General features: G+C 32.3%; 1 protein-coding gene across 5 annotated transcripts in view; it reads right to left on the reverse strand.

The window, feature by feature from the left end:
* The window catches only part of NBEA (neurobeachin), a 629,334-nt gene that overhangs the window by 478,962 nt on the left and 131,345 nt on the right, over positions 1-19,027 (reverse strand). For all 5 annotated transcript variants that reach the window (XM_049701354.1, XM_033410053.2, XM_049701353.1 and 2 more), the window contains exons 11-13: positions 16,433-16,541; positions 7,572-7,724; positions 5,423-5,591 (exon numbers count right to left, since the gene is read on the reverse strand). In XM_049701354.1, coding sequence (XP_049557311.1) covers positions 5,423-5,591; positions 7,572-7,724; positions 16,433-16,541 — 431 coding nt within the window. The remainder of the gene's footprint in view (positions 1-5,422; positions 5,592-7,571; positions 7,725-16,432; positions 16,542-19,027) is intronic.

Consider the following 19,027-nt stretch of genomic DNA (forward strand, 5'->3'; position numbering starts at 1 on the left):
GAAACCATGAACAAGACCAAAAGACAACCCTCAAAATAGGAGAAAATATTTACAAATTAAGCAACTGACAAAGGATTAATCTCCAAAATTTATAAGCTCAATAGCAAAAAACCAAACAACCCAATCCAAAAATGGGCAGAAGATCTAAATAGACATTTCTCCAAAGGAGATATACAGACTGCCAACAAACACATGAAAGAATGCTCAACATCATTAATCATTAGAGAAATGCAAATCAAAACTACAATGAGATATCATCTCACACCAATCAGAATGGCCATCATCAAAATATCTGGAAACAATAAATGCTGGAGAGGGTGTGGAGGAAAGGGAACACTCTTGCACTGCTGGTGGGAATGTGAATTGGTACAGCCACTATGGAGAACAGTATGGAGGTTCCTTAAGAAACTACAAATAGAACTACCATATGACCCAGCAATCCCACTACTGGGCATATACCCTGAGAAAACCATAATTCAAAAAGAGTCATGTACTAAAATGTTCATTGCAGCTCTGTTTACAATAGCCCGGAGATGGAAACAACCTAAGTGTCATCGGATGAATGGATCCGATGAATCGGATGAATGAATCATCATCGGATGAATGGATAAAGATGTGGCACATATATACAATGGAATATTACTCAGCCATAGAAAGAAACGAAATTGAGCTATTTGTAATGAGGTGGATGGACCTAGAGTCTGTCATACAGAGTGAAGTAAGTCAGAAAGAGAAAGACAAATACCGTATGCTAACACATATATATGGAATTTAAGAAAAAAAAAATGTCATGAAGAACCTAGCGGTAAGACAGGAATAAAGACACAGACCTACTATAGAATGGAGTTAAGGATATGGGGAGGGGGAAGGGTAAGCTGTGACAAAGCAAGAGAGTGGCATGGATATATATACACTACCAAACGTAAAATAGATAGCTAGTGGGAAGCAGCCGCATAGCACAGGGAGATCAGCTCGGTGCTTTGTGACCGCCTAGTTGGGTGGGATAGTTAGGGTGGGAGGGAGGGAGATGCAAGAGGGAAGAGATATGGGAACATATGTATATGTATAACTGAATCACTTTGTTATAAAGCAGAAACTAACACACCATTGTAAAGCAATTATACTCCAATAAAGATGTAAAAAAAAAAGAAAATTTCAGAGACAAAAGTGTGGAATCACAGTCAAAGGAAAAAGATTCTACTTCTCAAGGTTAGTGTACATATGCATAATACTTCTATGAAAAGGTAGTGTAGTACATATTATCTTTAAAATGTTCTTAAAAGAAAGCATTATTTAGGTCAAATTAGTATTGAACAAATTGTAATATAGAAAACTATGTGTTTCAAAACCTCACATTCCACTAAATAACAAAATTAATTTCAGACAGATTGAAAAGTTAAATCAAAAAGATTAAAGAGAACAGGGGCTTCCCTGGTGGCGCAGTGGTTGGTTGGATTAAAGAGAACAGGAGCTTCCCAGGTGGCGCCTGCCGATGCAGGGGACACGGGTTCGTGCCCCGGCCCGCGAAGATCCCACGTGCCGCGGAGCAGCTGGGCCCGTGGGCCATGGCCGCTGAGCCTGCACGTCCGGAGCCTGTGCTCCGCAACGGGAGAGGCCACAACAGTGAGAGGCCGTGTACCGCAAAAAAAAAAAAAAAAGATTAAAGAGAACAAATTAATTAAAAGATAGATTAAAAAGAATAAATTAAACCATAAAGAAAAAGAAATGATACATCAGCGGCATGTAATGTACAACATGGTTACTGCAGATAATTCTGTATTGCATATTTGAAAGTTGCTAAGAGACTAAATTTTAAAAGTTCTTATCACAAGAAAAAAAAAAACTTTAACGATGTACAGTGACAGATTTAATTATTGTGGTGATCATTTCTCAATGTATACAAATATCAAATCATTACATTATACACCCAAAACTAATATGTTAATTATCAAGTATACCTCAATTAAAATTTTTTTTTTAACTTTTTAAAAAAGTATAAAATTTAATGAAAATAAAAAGAAATACTCTTCCACTTTGTCACTGCGGAAGCAGCAGAGGCCAAGGAGACACAAGGGGCTGGAAAGAGCCAAGGAGGCAACTAAGTCTGGCAGGATTTTCAGGGTCAGGGTGAGGAGACAACAGAGGCCAGTAGTATGGTCAGTGGTAAAGAAACAATAAGGGGCAAGGAGGTGAAAAGGACCATTTTATGTCAGAACCGAAGATGGTCAGAGCCAACTGGCAATGTCAAAGCTTAGAAGATGATGGTGCATGGGTAAGAATGTGGGTTTCATAAAGTAGAATAAGTAAATATATTAAAAAAATATTAAAGATAATGGTAGCCAGATTTCTAAATATTGAAGGAAGAAAGTTGTAAAAATAATCAATTTGAGGCTCGATTGACCCATGTGGTTTTGGATTGGGATTGAATTTACTTGTGTGAACTCATGGTTATTAATACAGATAGATCAGTTTAGAGGTATGCATATACATATATATGTATTTGCATTTAAGCTTATATTTCCTAGATCTGTCCAACAAGAATGCCTAGAAGCAATGATACCCAAAGAGCAATAAACACAATAAGCACACCTATCACCCAGATCTTGGTTTCTTAAAACCGTATCTACAAAACAAACCAGGGCTTCTGAGATAAGGAAAATAAAAGATGAACCAAAAATATCCTACACCAGAAAGCAAGGAAGTACAAAAAATTTATGGACGTTTGTCATAAAGACCCAAGACTCATGTGAAGGGGCTCCTATTGGCCAAATCCAGTACAACTTGAACATCAAAATAAATAAGGATACAATTCAGGGGATAGTCTCTACACTAAATCCATGCAGCCACTGTTTTTTCTTTAAGTTTCACCGGCACAAACCACAGCCATTCACTTACGTACTGTCTGTGGCTGTTTTTGCAATACAGTGCAGAGCTGACCACTTATAGTGGAGATCTATGGCTCCCTAAGCCTAAATTTTTACTGCCTGGCCCTTCGCAGAGAAAGTGTACCAACTGTTGATATAATACCAAATTAAACAGGAATCCATGAAATTTACACTGACACTAAGAAATGAACAAATAAATTAGTAAATGGAAGAAAAAAACAACTTCTTTGTTACTGCAGAATTCAAACTAATAAATATCTCAGAAAATGTCGCCATTTGGCAGCCATCACAGTAAAGATCAATTCTGACAAGAGTCAATGAACTAAAGCCAGTGGGCAAAAGTTTGTTGAAGAACAGGATGTTTATATAGTCTCAATGTATTTCTCCACCAGACACTTAAGATTACAGAGGAGAAAGTGGAATTTTACAGTAAAGAACCCTGGCAGACACCAAAAGTTAACATCACTAGTAAAATAATAAGACAACTCAACATCATGTGCCTCTTGTAATGATAACATTGAGACAGAATTGTTATGACTTCTGTGTGATTCCTTCTAAAAATAAAAAACCTAAATCATCATGAGCAAATATCAAATAAATGCAGATTAAAGGACATTCTAAAAAATTGTCTGTATTCTTCAAAAATGTCAAGGCCATGGAAGACAAGGAAATACTAAAATAAGTATTCTAATTGAAGAATATTACGGTGACAAGGCAACCAAATGTCACGCATGATCCTCGACTGTGATTCAGAGAAAGAAGAAAGACTTTTTTTTCTAGAATGGATATTATTGGTAAAATGGGTTAAATTTGAATGGGAGCTTTTTATGAGATGATAGTATTGTATTAATGTTAATTACCTGATTTTAATGGTTGCTCTTCATTAACTCAAGAGAGTGCCCTTACCTTTTAGGAAATAAATATTAAAGTATTTAGGAGAAATAGGGCATCATACCTATAATTTATTCTCAATTTATTCAGAAAAAAATGCATATGTTTATATACATGTTTATATTTACACAGAAATAAAATGGTAAAATCTAAATGGTAAGATATAAAATATTGGGAAATACGGTGGGGGTATGTAAGAATTCTTTGTACAATTCTTGCAACTTTTCTGTAAATTAGAAATTAATTTTTTGAAGCAGAAATAAATATTTGTGAACGTATGATTTGTCTAGAGTAGAGAAAACTCTATCAGAGTGTAATCGTAAAAACTAGGGCTCTGAGTCAGGCAGACATGATTCAAATTTTAGTTCTGTTACTTTGTACCAACTTTCAGTTTCCTAAAATGCAAACTGGGAGTGATATTAGCAATGTTGTTATATATAGATATAGCCCTATGTGTATGTGTAAATATGTATATGTATTTACATATTTACATATATATATATAAATACATTACACGTAAATGATTAAACAAAATTAACATGTAGGGTGCTTAGCATAGATTCTAACTCATGTTAAGTATTCAGTTAATTTTAGGCATTCTTAAGTCTAAAAGCAATGGGAAAAAAACATAAATGACAGAATATAAACCCGAGTGTGAATAACACAATTTTAAAAGCCCATCAGTAAAATGAAAGACAATGTAAGCCAATAAATGAATATTAGAATAGTAAAATGTTATTTTACCCTATCAAAAAGATTTTTATAAAATGGTAATTGCTATTATGAGTATGCTGAGAAAAAAGCACACTAACATACCACTGGTGAAATTGCAAGCTAGTACAATACTTCTGAAAAAATTCACAATATTTATCAGGATACCCTTTCTCAGTAACTGTAAACAAATCAAAGATGGAGGGGAATAAGTATACACAAAGAAATAGATCACTGCATTATTCATAGGATCAAAACTTTGGAAACATGTAAGTGGTGTATCCTCTTAGATTACTATGTAGATCCAAGAAAAAGAAAAGAAAATCTGAATTCTGTAAAAGAGTTAATATATTTCACATATTTATGCAATAAGAAATAGTGGAAGATCACACACCCAACTTGTAACAGTGATTACTCCTGGGGTTTGGGTTATGAACAATTTTTTTCTTCTATATTATTTTATTTTCTATAATGAGCATGTATTTTTTATATAATTAGGAAAATCGGCAATATTTTTAAAACAACACAATGCACTGAGAATTAAATTAGTTTCTACTTTACTTAGAACAAAGAATGAAGTTTGGGGAAAAAATACAAAGGAAGGCAACAATCTCAAAATGTTTAAACGACTGTATTAGAACACACTGGCCATGAGCAATATCATTCATCTGTTTTTAATATTATGATTATATCACAACAACCATATAGGCTAAAAGGTACAATATTATTTATTTTCACCTGTCTTTATTCCAAAAACTTAATACGAAAGCTATAAGCTTCTTCTTTATCACAAAAAATTCTCAATATACCAGTCTACTACACAAGAAAGACAATAGCTCAGTGTTAATTTCATAACCATGCACATCTGTTCACTATAATAGTACTTAGGATATACACCAATCATAGTACAGACAACGTAGAAGCATTGTACTTACCTAAACCTTTGGGTGCAATGCCACTACTGTCGGCAGGATTAATGACCCAGTAGTAATATTTTAGTGTATGCATTAGCTGTAATACTGTTCCTACTCTGCGTATGGTGGTGTAAATGGTAGCAGTTCCAATAAATTCAGCAGACAAATAAGTGTATAGGGAAAGCTGAACCTAGTACAGAATATTAGCAAAGCATTAAAATAAATTTAAAATGCCTCAAGTGTTTATATTATAAATATACATTCTATTCTAATTTAAACGTAAATCATTAAAGGCCAAGAAAGAACCATTTATTACGAGGTGAAATATAACTATTTATTAAGTGTTATTTATATTATAAAAAGAAAATAATCTGGAATCAACACATTATAATAAAATTTTACTAAAGGTAATCTAATAGTTATTAATAATAAAATAATTTTAAATGATTCAATAATTCCATTGAAATTATCCAATAGGAAGATTAAATTATTTAAAAGGCCAATTAGACTAAAGCCCTGAATCAAAGTACACTGCAGCAGTTCAAAGGAACCGAACCTGACATCAGCCAGCTGTATCATATTTGGAAAAAAATATATATTGTTGTCATAGATCCTAAAAGTTCATGTAATTTGAAATTTTCTTACCTACTGCCACATTATCAGAATCTAGCATGTAAATATACAGATGACAAGTTTAAACACCATGTTTAAAGAGTGAACAAACTTCAGGTTTGCGTTTTAGCACAATAATTAAAATGACAAACCATAATAAAAATTAGAACTTCAAAGTTATGTGGGAGATTTGAAAATTATAAAATGCAGCTCAAATTCATGAAAATGTCCCTCATTACTGATTTCTACTAGAATATAAGGAGGCTAAATTTAGGTATGCAAAATAATAAAAAAATTATGTTTATATCTAAAAAAAATTTATGTATAAATTTCTTTTAAAAAATATTTTTACATATCATGATAAAAACTCTATGCTCACAATACAAGGAATTTTCCAGTCACAATGATGACAATTATCATGATATAGTTAGTTACCTGCTATTTTTTCTTTTCCTAGTCTTAATAATCAGTGTACCAGATTCTCTTTCTTGGAAAGGTATGAATCACATCTAATGACTTCAGAATGCAACCATTACATCAAGCCTAATTTTTTAAATCTTTTTAGTGCTGATTTTCAAGAGTTGTACATTCTGAACGTTATTAATTGCTATTTTTAATTGCTATTCTGAAGACTTGTACATTCTGAACGTTATTAATTGCTATTTTCTCCAATTTTTTACTTTGAAAATTTTCAAACAAAAAAGTTATGTAACCATCATAATAGATTTATCAACTGTTAATATTTTTCCACATCTGCTTTATTTCTCTCTATTATATTATAGATATAGATGTATAAATATATTTTGACTAACGTTTGAAAGGAAGTTGCTGACATTCAGACACTTCACCACTAACTACTTCAATGTAAATCTCCTAAGAATAAGGACCTTCTCCTAAATAGAGCATAATACAATTCCTCCACTCAGTAAATTTAACATTTGTGCAATACTAATATCTAATTTTCAGTTCATATTCAATGTTTTCCTCTTGCCTCGATAATTTCTGACATTGTAAAAAAACCTCCTAATCTATCATCTATTTATTGACATTGTCTCTGAAGATCATTTAACAAAATCTTTAATTTTGATATCATCAAATGCAGTAATTTTCCCCCTAAAAAGAGAGGTTTTGAAGGTCTAACTTAAGAACGTTTGGGCTATCCCCAAACTGCAAAGGTATCTTTCAACGATTTCTCCTATTAGCTTTATAGTTTACCTCTCAAATTTAGGTCTTAAATCTAAGTGGGTTTCACCTTTGTATAGGGTAAGAAGTACAGCTTCAACATTTTTTAAGCAACAATTACTATTATTTAGTTCCAGAACTTTCTCATCACCCCATAAGAAAAAAATTTTTAACTACAGTTTTATTTATTTTAATATTTACATATTTACTGTTTTGATTTCTAATACTACCTAATATAACTGCTTCAAACTGACTGTAAAATAAACTGAAAAATCCAAATGCTTTCTACTGGATAGTTTAGATCCAATAACTGTAATTTACATTTATAATTTATAACATTACACTAAAATAAAATGAATGACATTAAAATGTATACCTTTGCAGGTATATGTATCCAGATGGCTGGGTTGAATAAAATGTGATCACAAAGCTGCTTCAGCAAAGGTGCTCCATGAGATAAACCGTCAAGGTATTTTGCAAAGGATAAAAACTGCTCCAGGACAGCTCTAGTGATATGAACTCTTGATGACTAAAGAAAGAAAGCAGAAATTCAAGCTGAAAATATACAGATATAACTTTTTATACTTTCTTTGCTATTCAAAATTTAATTATATTTAGAAACCTAAGATTTTAAGATAATTCTCTAAATGACAGTTTGTTATTTGTGGCCCATTCTAGGACAACTATAGATAAATAATAGCTCAGGTTGAACAATGCCACTCTCAACTCAAGCTAAAGAAATAAAATAAGTTATGGATAAGAATGGTTTCATTCCATTTGTTTAGAAATTGACTAACAAGAAAAGATCTTAGAAAATTAAAATGGAGTAGAATTACTATCATGATAATACACACACACACACACACACACACACACACACACACACACACACACAGAGACATTGGGAAAGAGAAGGGCTTTCACTAGCTCCAAACGAAAGTGAAAATAAATTGAGCCTACCATTCCAATGAATCATTTCTTCCAAAAGATAAAAATGAGTTGCACATTGACAAATGCAATGCATCCTGCTTAACATAAAACATTCCCAACCTTTCAAATCCATAGTCCCTGAAAAAGAGGATCTCACTTCCCTGGAAATACTGTCCTCCTTTGCCTTTCATGACCCTCAGACTCTTCAGTGTCTTTTGCTTAAAAGATGGAAACTGCTGAAGATTATTTCTTTGGTCTTCTCTTCATAAATACACTCTTCCTAGATGATATTTTATGCTTCCATGGCTTAATATTACATTATCTCTAGGCTGAGTACTCTCATCTAGAATTTTCAAGTGTCATCACAGTATGTAACCTATCACCAATGGTATTTAGATAAACAACAAACCTTCCAAAATTCAAACCAAACCTTCAAGCTGCACTGTCCAATACAGTAGCCACTAGCCATAGGTGTCTACTGAGCCTTTGACATGTGGCTAGACCTAAGTGACAGGTGCTGTAAGTATGTATGCACTGGATTTTGAAGATTTCGAATGAAAAAACAATGCAAAATAACTATTATTTTTGTTGTTGCTGTTGAGTCTATGTTGCAGTGATAATATTTTGGATATACTAGTTTAAAAAATATATATTATTAAAATTAATTTCACCTGTTGCTTCTTACCAGAAAATTTTAAATAGCATATGAGGCTTGCATTATATTTTAATTGGACATGTTACAGTAGAGTATAATCTCAGATGAAAATATTACAGAGAAAATGCTCTTCATAAAAACTAGTAATTCAAACTCAAATATCAAAAAATATATCTTCCTATGCAAATCGTTTGTTTTCGTCGCTATGATACTTTTTATAGTATCACCATCCTCCCTAAAGAATCCCCTACACTCAACCCTAAAGCACAGGTCACATCAAATCTTTATCTCTATGACCCACTGATTGAATCCAAATATCAGTATAGGATAATTAAGGTCTAAAAGCGACTAAATTCTCTTACCAATTTTACTTCCCATATGATTTGCTTACATTCATCACGCTCTTAAAAAGGGCAACTCAATAAATTTGACCTAAACATGCCATGCATTTTTTCATACTTCTACATAAGGAGTAACAAACTCAAATGACGACAATATGCAGGAATTTAACAATAATGTGTGAATTAGAATAGGAGACAATAAAGAGTAGTGAGGACTGCTTAAGGTACCTAAACAAAATAAAATTAAAAAACTTTTCACTGAGTCAAACAAAGTATTTCTTTGGGCCAATTTCTCACGCATGCCAGACTGCTTCACCTGCTTTCTCTATCATGCTACTACTTTAACTTGTAAAACCCTTGCATCCATTGCATTTCCCTTAAAGGTACAGCTCAATGCTTTTCATTTAGCCATTCAGAAAATATGCATGTTGAGCACTTATTGTTTGCCAGGTACTCTCCTTGGCACTGTGGAAAGAGTAGTTAAGAAAACTGAAAAAAAAAAAAAAAAAAAAACTGCCCACATAGACTTACATTCTAAGAGAAGACAAGGACATACAATAAATAAACTAAAAAGGTAAAATATGTAACATGTTAAATATAACAAGTGTATGAAAAGAACATGAAGTGAATAGAAAATTTGTAGAAGGGAGGTTAAAAGAGGTTTTACTGAGAAGGTGGCATTTAAACTAGTTTGAATAAGGCTCGCAGTGATTTTGTATTAGTAGGCTATGTGTTTGACAAAACACCAGCAGTGAGTAGATCAGCAATAGTCCAACAAAATTCAAACCAAGCCTTACAGCATAACTTTACATGAAAATTTCATAAGATGGAGGAAATGATCCTAACAAATAACTGTTATTACAAGGTGGGAGGAAGACAAAGACAAATAAATATTTGAGTTAAAATAAAGCAGATTGGTCACTCATTTTAAAAGAACTTTAATAAAAAATAATACTGCTTTTAAATTCTAAAATATTTTATTTTATTCATGTTTAGGGGAACAAAATGAAGAGCAATGGTTATTTAAAGCTTCAGCCATCTCCTTCACTGGTTATAATTTCACATAGCTTATCTTATACATTTTATTTTTATTCAGTAATAATGATTTCAAGAATATTATCTGATACAGTCTACTTTTATGCCTAAAACCCTGAAATAGAACAGTTAGAACCTGTTCCTAAATAGTCTTAGCGATCAGATTTTGGCCTATAAAATCTGTCATGTGTTTATAAAAACACTAAAGTGATATAAAATCAGATTGACCACTATGAACATAATCATTTGAGGAACTAATTCATAATCTGGAAACCAGTTTTAACTTTCTCCATGTTATTAAAAGATATGCTAGAAGCATCACATGAGGCCTTCCATATTACTAAAATAAAATGTCAATTTATTTTTCATAGCAATTAATGCTGTCGTGTAGCAGTTTTTCATTATAAAATTGATCTTCAGGAAACATTTTTCTAAAATTGTATTTTTTTATTAGCCCACTCAAAATTCTACCAGGCATAAAATGAATGTTCTCTTCAATAGCATGTTACCTTTACCTATAAGTACGTAGTACTTATTCCTTCTGCTTTGTGTAACTGTTATTCACATATCTTTCTTTCCTTATATAAAAAAGGATACTATCTTATTCATCTTTTATCCATCTGGTATCTGCCATAATTCCTCAGTAAATGTTTAACTGAATTCATGTCAAATTCAAGAATAAATTAAGAACAGAACAGATAAGATATAACACAGATTAGAAGAGGGTGGAGGAAGGACATTCAATTTTGTTTTAATGTGTTTACTTTGATTGATTGCTTGAAAATATTTGTTTATTTTGAGATTTGCTTTCATTTTCTCAAGCAAAGCCATTTTAAAAAGAGATACACTTGGATAATTTATAGTTATAAATCTGTAGAATGCAAGCTCTGGAATTTAAACTATATGACATTACTTTTGTATGGTAACCGAATACATAATTTGCAACAAGTACTATATGAGGGGTGACTAAACATATTTGGAAGCATAATCTGAGAAGCTAGAAAAAACAGTTATATTATAACATCTACTCCTGAAGTAATTAAACCGAATAGGAGCAATGGATGTTACAGAGAGAAATTGCTACTCAGTAAAGAGAGGTCTTTCCCACACTTAGAGCAGACCACAACAGAATGGATTGCCATAAATGTTCATTTTTATTACAGAAAACATTATATATATATATACATATATATGTATATGTATATATATATAATATGCATTATATATTAAGCAAATTGTGGGAAATTATGTCAATTAGTCAGAGGTATATCACAAAGTAGTATCCATTTTGCTCCTCCCAGGACACCAAGATTGAGCTCCAAATAGCCTACTCCAATGTGAATCACTTGTGTGTGTGTGTTGTTGTTGTTGTTTGGCAGGGGCAGACAATGATTAGTTCAGATATGGAGCATAAAAATTTTCATGATAATATTAGGTTCAAAGTAGACCAAGACCTAAGCTGACCAGTCAGATTGGAGGGAAGGATCTTGTTCAGTAACTGGGAGAAAGGAGCTCTCTCTCTCTCCACCCGGATGTGAAGGCTTATAGCACCAAGTCGGCCTGGCAACCTTGTATGACCACAAAGAATAACAGCTATAGCATAAAATCATGACTATAGGTAGCAGAACAGACATATAGAAAAAACCCGGGTCTCTGATGACATAATTGAGACTGAGACAACCAAACCCTGAAGTCCAACTTACTGGATATGTTTGGCTGGCCGCACTGATCCACTTTCCAACCTTCCCTATCCTATTTCTGTGCTTGGGATGCTCCCTTGTCTGTTGGCTTCCAGCTGGGTTTGACTAGTTAGAGACTCCAGCAGGAAATTAAAGGATAGAAAGAAAATGAAGTTTGCGGCATTCATCTCCTTGGCTTCACCCCTTCAGGTGAGTATACTATATTCCTTTCTATATTCCTTTATCAAAGACCACACTCTAATCAGGTACACTTCTCCTATAGTTACAGTAACTTTCTATTTGAGTTATGCTAAACACTCATTCCTCTCATCTCTTCAAACTTTGCTGACTTCCCTTAACAATGCTCACAACTTGTGAAGAGCCTTGCATTAAACTCCTCTCAGTAACCAAGTTTGAGCATGACATCTGTTTCCTACCAGGACTATGACTGATAAGCCATCTATCACTAGATTTCCAGTTACATTAGCAAGCCTATTTCCTTAATGTTTAAGCTATTTGAATCAATTTTTTATTAACCGCAACAAAAACTACTGAATGCATCAAATTACCTCTAAGTTTTCTTCAAATTTATATTTTGGCAACATAAAACAAAACAAAAATACCTTAAAAGTTTTTTCGTGAAACAGTCTAAACATGATGAATAAGATGGCCTCTCATTAGACTACCTTCTTTGATAACTAATTTATATCTTCCAAGACAAGGAGATAAAGCTAAGTGACAGTTAACCATTAACTTGTTATTAGTTGATGATAAAATAAAAATGGAATCTTATTATCTATACTACTCACCTGACAGATGATTATTTAAAAATTAAATGGGTGAACATTAAGAAAAATGAAACAGGTATTCTTTTATGTAATAACTATGTAAGTCCTTTTTATTTATTTAATTCAATTCAACAAATATTTATTGAAGCAGGCACACTTTTAGGTAGAAGATACAGCAATAAGGTAAGAAAAAAATGTCCCTGCTTTCATGAAGCTGAGGCTTACATTCTAGTGGAAGGAGGCAGAAAATAAGTTAAAAAAAATGTCAGACTGATGCCATAAAAAATGAGCAGAGTAGGGAAACAGTCATTGATGGTTATCAAAGGAGTACTATTCTACTTAGAGTGATCAAGGAAGACTTCTCTGATAGGTGTCATAAGCAAAATCCTCAATGAAGTGTAGAATCAACCCATGTGGATACCTACAAAAAGAATTACCAAAGCAATGTGAAAAGAAAATGCACAAGAACTGAGAAGAGCACATGCTTACTATTTTAGTTTTTAAGGGAAAGGTCTGCAAAGAGGCCTTAGGATGGTCAGTGTGGCTGCAACAGAGAAAGAAAGAATGAGAATGGTAAGGGATGATGCCAGAGGTAAGAGACATAAATGTACTTTGAGAAGGATGGACTTAGTAAGATCTGGCACATTTTCAAAGGACTAGTCTGACTGCAAGCAAAAAATGGACTGTGAGTAACTAACTAGTGGTGAAAGATGATGATGGTTTGAATAAAGATGGTATCAATGGGCACAGAAAGGAGTAGAGTACTAAGTAGGAACTAGTCATTGATTCTGGATATGTTTTGATACTAAGACAACATAATTTGCTGCCAGTATGAATTTGGTGCATGAAAAAGAAGAGTCAAAAAGAATGAACATTTTTGGTCTGAACTACTTGTTGAATGGTAATGCTAGTAACTAAGACAGAGAAGAGTAAAGGACGAAGGATTTGAAAGGAAAGTCAAAAGTAACAGTTTGGATAATTTAGATCTGTGAAGCTTATTAAACATCCAAATGGAACTGAATTCAAAGGAGAGGTTGTATGTAGTTGGATATACACATTTGAGAATAATAAGTATTTGCAGAATAAGGAAAACTAAGGGAATAGTAAGCTTAATTAAAGTGCAAACAGAAAAGTGAAAAGGTTTCCAGGATTAAGCACCAGGACACCACAGTCTTTAGAATTTTAGGAAGAAGAGGAGGAACTAAAGAAGAGGAGAGAATTAAAGGAGGCCAAGGAGGTAGGAAGAAGCAAAGAAAGAATGCTGTCACAAAATACAATTAAAGAAAGCATTTCAAGAAGGAAAGAATGTTAAACTAAAATGTTGCTAAGTCAAATACGATGAAGACTTGAGAATCATAAGATTTAAGAATACGAAGGCTATTAGTGACATTGATATAAGCCTTTTTTTTTTTTTTTCCGCAGTACGCGGGCCTCTCACTGTTGTGGCCTCTCCCATCGTTGCGGAGCACAGGCTCCGGATGCGCAGGCTCAGCGGCCATGGCTCACGGGCCCAGCCGCTCCGCGGCATGTGGGATCTTCCCGGACCGGGGCACAAACCCGTGTCCCCTGCATCGGCAGGCGGACTCTCAACCACTGCGCCACCAGGGACGCCCGATATAAGCCATTTTAAGAGAAGCATAAGGACTAGAATGGGAATGGATCTAAGACTACACAGGATTCCAGAAATAAAGAATATTTTATTTTGAAAATCAGCTAATGTAACTCACTAAACTAAGAAAAAGATGTAGAAACATAATAATTATCTCAAATAATGCATAAAAAACATTTGATGATTAAGAGTGTGAAAAGGCAAGTCACAGAGGAAGAGACATTTGTGATACATATCCAATAAGGACTCATATCCAGGATATATACAGAATTCCCATGAATCAATAAGAAAATGATGGACAGCCCAAATGAAAAAGGGTAAATACTCTGAACAGGTATTTAGCAAAAGAGCACAACCAAAAGGAAGATAAATATATGAAAATGCTCAACTTAATTTGTCAACAGTGAAATGCAAATTAAGACATAAAGTGATCCACAGAATGGAAGACTATCTTTACAAATCTTATATCTAATAAAGGTTTAGCATATAGACTAAAAATCTCCTACAACTCAATAATAAAAAGAAATACCATAGTTTTTTAAAATGGTCTTTGTAATAAACATTTCTCAAAAAAGTATACAAATAGCCAATAAGTACATGAAAAGATGCTCAACGTCATTAGACATCACAGAAATGCAAATACAAAAATGATAAACCATTTCACACTCACTAGGGATGGCTAGAATTTAAAAACAAAACAGATAATAACAGTGTTTCCAAGGCTGCGAAAAGATTGGAAATTTCATACACTGCTGATGGGAATGTAAAATGATGGAAACCTTATTATTATTTTAATGTTCTTTCTTTTTATTTGATTTGAAGACTTTTCACAATATTTCTAACTTTAAGCTAAGTTTTAAGTGTAAAAGAATTCTCACTTTAAAATTATGCTAATAAACCCTCAGTAAATCGATGAAAAGTATATTCAACAGGTAGTTCCTGACAGCAATCTTGTCACAAAGATGGCTGACAGCAGTGTCACAAAGGTATTTCATAATATGTAATTCACGTAAAATATACTATAACATATATCTTCTAAAAAATTTGTAATACTCTAGATATAGGAAAATAGTTTTCCATGATTAAAAATATAAACCAAATAGCCTTAATGAAAATCTTAATAATGTAACTGAAAAAATTATAATGTAACTGAAAAAAAAAATGCTGCCTATGATCGATCTACTTAATCTATCATTCCACGATCAACAATACTTCAAGAAAGAAAAGTACTTTTTCAAAGAAAAGACAGAAGGATTTCAAATGCAGATCAATCTGAGGTTAAAAAATTATTTCCAAAAGTCCTCTAAATTTTATTTCCCAAGAGAGAAATAAGTTTATTCCTCTTAGTAGAGGTCTCATCTCTATTATTTCTCAAATAGTTCCATTTACAGAGCAGCTGAATGTCATATGAATGTTAATGTTTAACTGAGAAGGAGAGATTTGGGAGCACTAGTGATGGTGATAGCTATTTCTTAAGGAGAAAAATAATACTTTTATTTATGAAATACCACCTTACTTTTTGAAGGAAATCACATGATATAACCGAACTCTTGTGAGACCATAATCAGAAACTCAGCACCCATTACCATAATAGTACAGTTGTGACTAAAGCAAAGAAGGTCATTAAAAAAACAGGGCATAAATGACACAGATAGGAAAATCAAAGCCATCCAATTTGTACTGTTTACACTGTGTACTGATCAGAAAAAAATACTACTTTAAACATTCAAATATATTAAAAGCAGGGACAAAGCAAAAACTAATGTTTCTGTTGCTATCAAATATAGAATTTTTTTTACCTTATAACTGAAAAATAAAGCAAAACAAAAAATTAAATCCATTGAAACTAAAATTGATAAAATTTGTAAGAAACTTAGTTTGAATATAAATATAGCAAAGAAATTAGAAAAAATAATTAAGAGAAAATACTTCTAATTTGAATAAAAGTAGATAAAATAATTTTTCTTTAGTTTCTACTTTTATGCAAAATTTCTTAATTATATAGATTTCTAACACCCAATTTAGTTTAATGTCTACACATACATCTAAGTACATAATATAAAAATGTTTGTGAATTAACCAAAAACATGGCCTCTGCAGTCAATGGAAAGGGAAACTATAGAAAAAAAATATAGTTAGTGATCGTCAGTGGTCCATCTGTGAAGGCTACACAATAAAACCATCAATACATTTCACTTACCTTTTCAAGTAAGTAGCCAATGACTAAAAAGCCTTTTCCACCCAGCATCTGTTCTTGCATGGCTACTGAACTTTTAAGTAGTTCAACCAGGAATGCCAAAAGAGTAGCACTGCATGTAAAGTACAGATAATTCCATTACGTAATCATCAAATATTGATCATAAACACAGTGTTCCATTTCAGTACTTTATTATTCCGAAAGGTAACAATCATATTCAAATTTAATCTCTACTTTGCTGACTATTATATTATGCAAGAATATTTCTCACAAGAATGAAAAAACTGGTTTTATCTCCTTAAAATTAAACATTATATAGAAACATAACTGTGGAGTTTTTCTGTATTCCGAGGTAAAATATCAGTCTATCGTTACACATATATATTCCCTGCTTGCAGTAAATCTAACACAAGAAACACACCCACAAATATTGCACTTCTCCATAATAAAGACTTTATCACAATATTCTTCTGAAGAACATGCTTAGAGAATTTAAAATATGTTCACAATATTGCTTTGGAAGAATACACCTATTTTCTAAAATAAACTTTTCATTTAGACCTGTTTTTAAAAACAACTTATATATATGTATTTAAATATGCAACATGTTACTTATGTCCGTATATGCCCTCAGGAAAGTTTATGAGAGCAAAGAAAATAAGATGATTTATGTCAAATTGAAATAAAAAGTGGCAATCGATTACACAATGTATACACAAATACATAAAAACACAAAGATATATTCCAGACAAACATAAAGCACTTGATATGTCTGTGGAATGACGGAAGAAACAAAAGAAAAATAAATTATTGCATTACATTAGGCTTTGATAATGTATTACTTCACAAAATTATATGAACAATTTTCAATCAGCAGCATCGATACATGATAGCATTCCTAAGAAACTATATACCCTTCATTATATATGCTTACTGTAGTTTATAACAATAAATGACTCTAAGCCAGACTTTATCAGCATTGAAATAATATCCATTTACACTGCTTTATAATGTACCCCAAATTGTCTATTTACATTCACACAAATTTCTAAATATATTTTAAATGCACAAATACTCATTTCTACATGAAATTAAGAAAATTTGGTAATGAGGAAAACTTGAAAATTGTTAAGGCTCAAAAGGAATCTAAAGTTATTCTGTTTTCTAAAGTTACTCTAGCTCTTCAGGTTTCTATAGGATTGACAACACATTTACCTGATAATGAGGCTATTCTTGTTCAAATCAGAAATATTCTCATAAAAAGAACCAACAGCAAAATTAACATCATTCTTATCGCTATAAAATTGATAGCTTAATGGATTACATGATATCAGCTAGAAAAATATAGTATATATGTAAATAAACTACTTCGTTACAAGAAATTAAAATTCAATTACATTAACTAGCCCTGTATCTTTAAGCCACAAAAAAGAAAACAGTAAACTAGTATTGCAAATCAATGATATTCTTTTACTTTGTCCTAAAGTCAACGATGGATATTTACAAGAAAAACACAACTACCAAAGAATCCCTTGAGATTTTTTTTTTAATGTTTCTGTAAAGAACAGCTATTAAGCAATCTAATCCAATTTACATGAATTGTATCAATAGTCAAAGCCACTTCACAAATAACTGCTTAAGCACTGATATACATAATACATCTGCCTAAGTGTTTGAAAAGAATAAAGAAAACTATTGCATAGAGATTACACAATTTCCTAATCTGTTCATGGAATTCTTACCTACACCTGAGTTAGTGATTTAGGGGGAAAGATGACTAAGACTCCTAAACATTAGCACTGCCAAAAAGAAAGACTAGAAATGCCTCACTATGGTTCCTATGGTCCATGAAAAAATGCAAAAAAGTATTTCTTACAATAGATCACCCTTCTGTATAGAACCATACAAAATTACAAAGATGCCATGGATTTTCTTATTCTTTTATGTCAGAAGGACTACTCTTTCTCAAACATCTAATGAATTAATAACTCAGACTTCTAAACACAGTGGAGTTCCATTACAAAATCAGAAATATTAATTTTATTATTCCAAAATATTAACACAATATGTTAATTTCACTTCAATTTTAACTATGACAACAATTGAAAAGTCAAATGCATTCACCAACAAAAGTATTTTTAATTTATACCTAAAACCCAATGCAATAGCAATACTACATCTTTTGAAAAAATCTTTAAAATAGGTATATTTGACATGGTGGACTTAATAGTAAATAGATGGCCATCTTCGAAGAGGTACATTTTCAAACATAATTTAACAAACTTACCAGTAACTAAAATGCATCGGATTGCTTCAGGGCTCACAATTAACTTGCAAAATTCTGTGTACTGCCATACAAAATTTCTCTCCATTCTTGCCTATTTCCAACTCCCCTAGATACAAAGGCAAATATAAAGGATACTTCAGCCCATTCCTATATCTCCTACATACCACTTCCTGTCTAGACACATCAGTTCATCTGTAGAGGATCTAAATATACAGGATAAACCAAAAAGCAAGTATCTGTGTCAGCCAAAACTAGTATACACAACACAGAACATTCTTTTGAAAAGTATAGCAATACCCAGAAACAGATTT

The sequence above is a fragment of the Orcinus orca genome, chromosome 18 (assembly GCF_937001465.1).
Source record: "Orcinus orca chromosome 18, mOrcOrc1.1, whole genome shotgun sequence".
NCBI lineage: Eukaryota > Metazoa > Chordata > Mammalia > Artiodactyla > Delphinidae > Orcinus > Orcinus orca.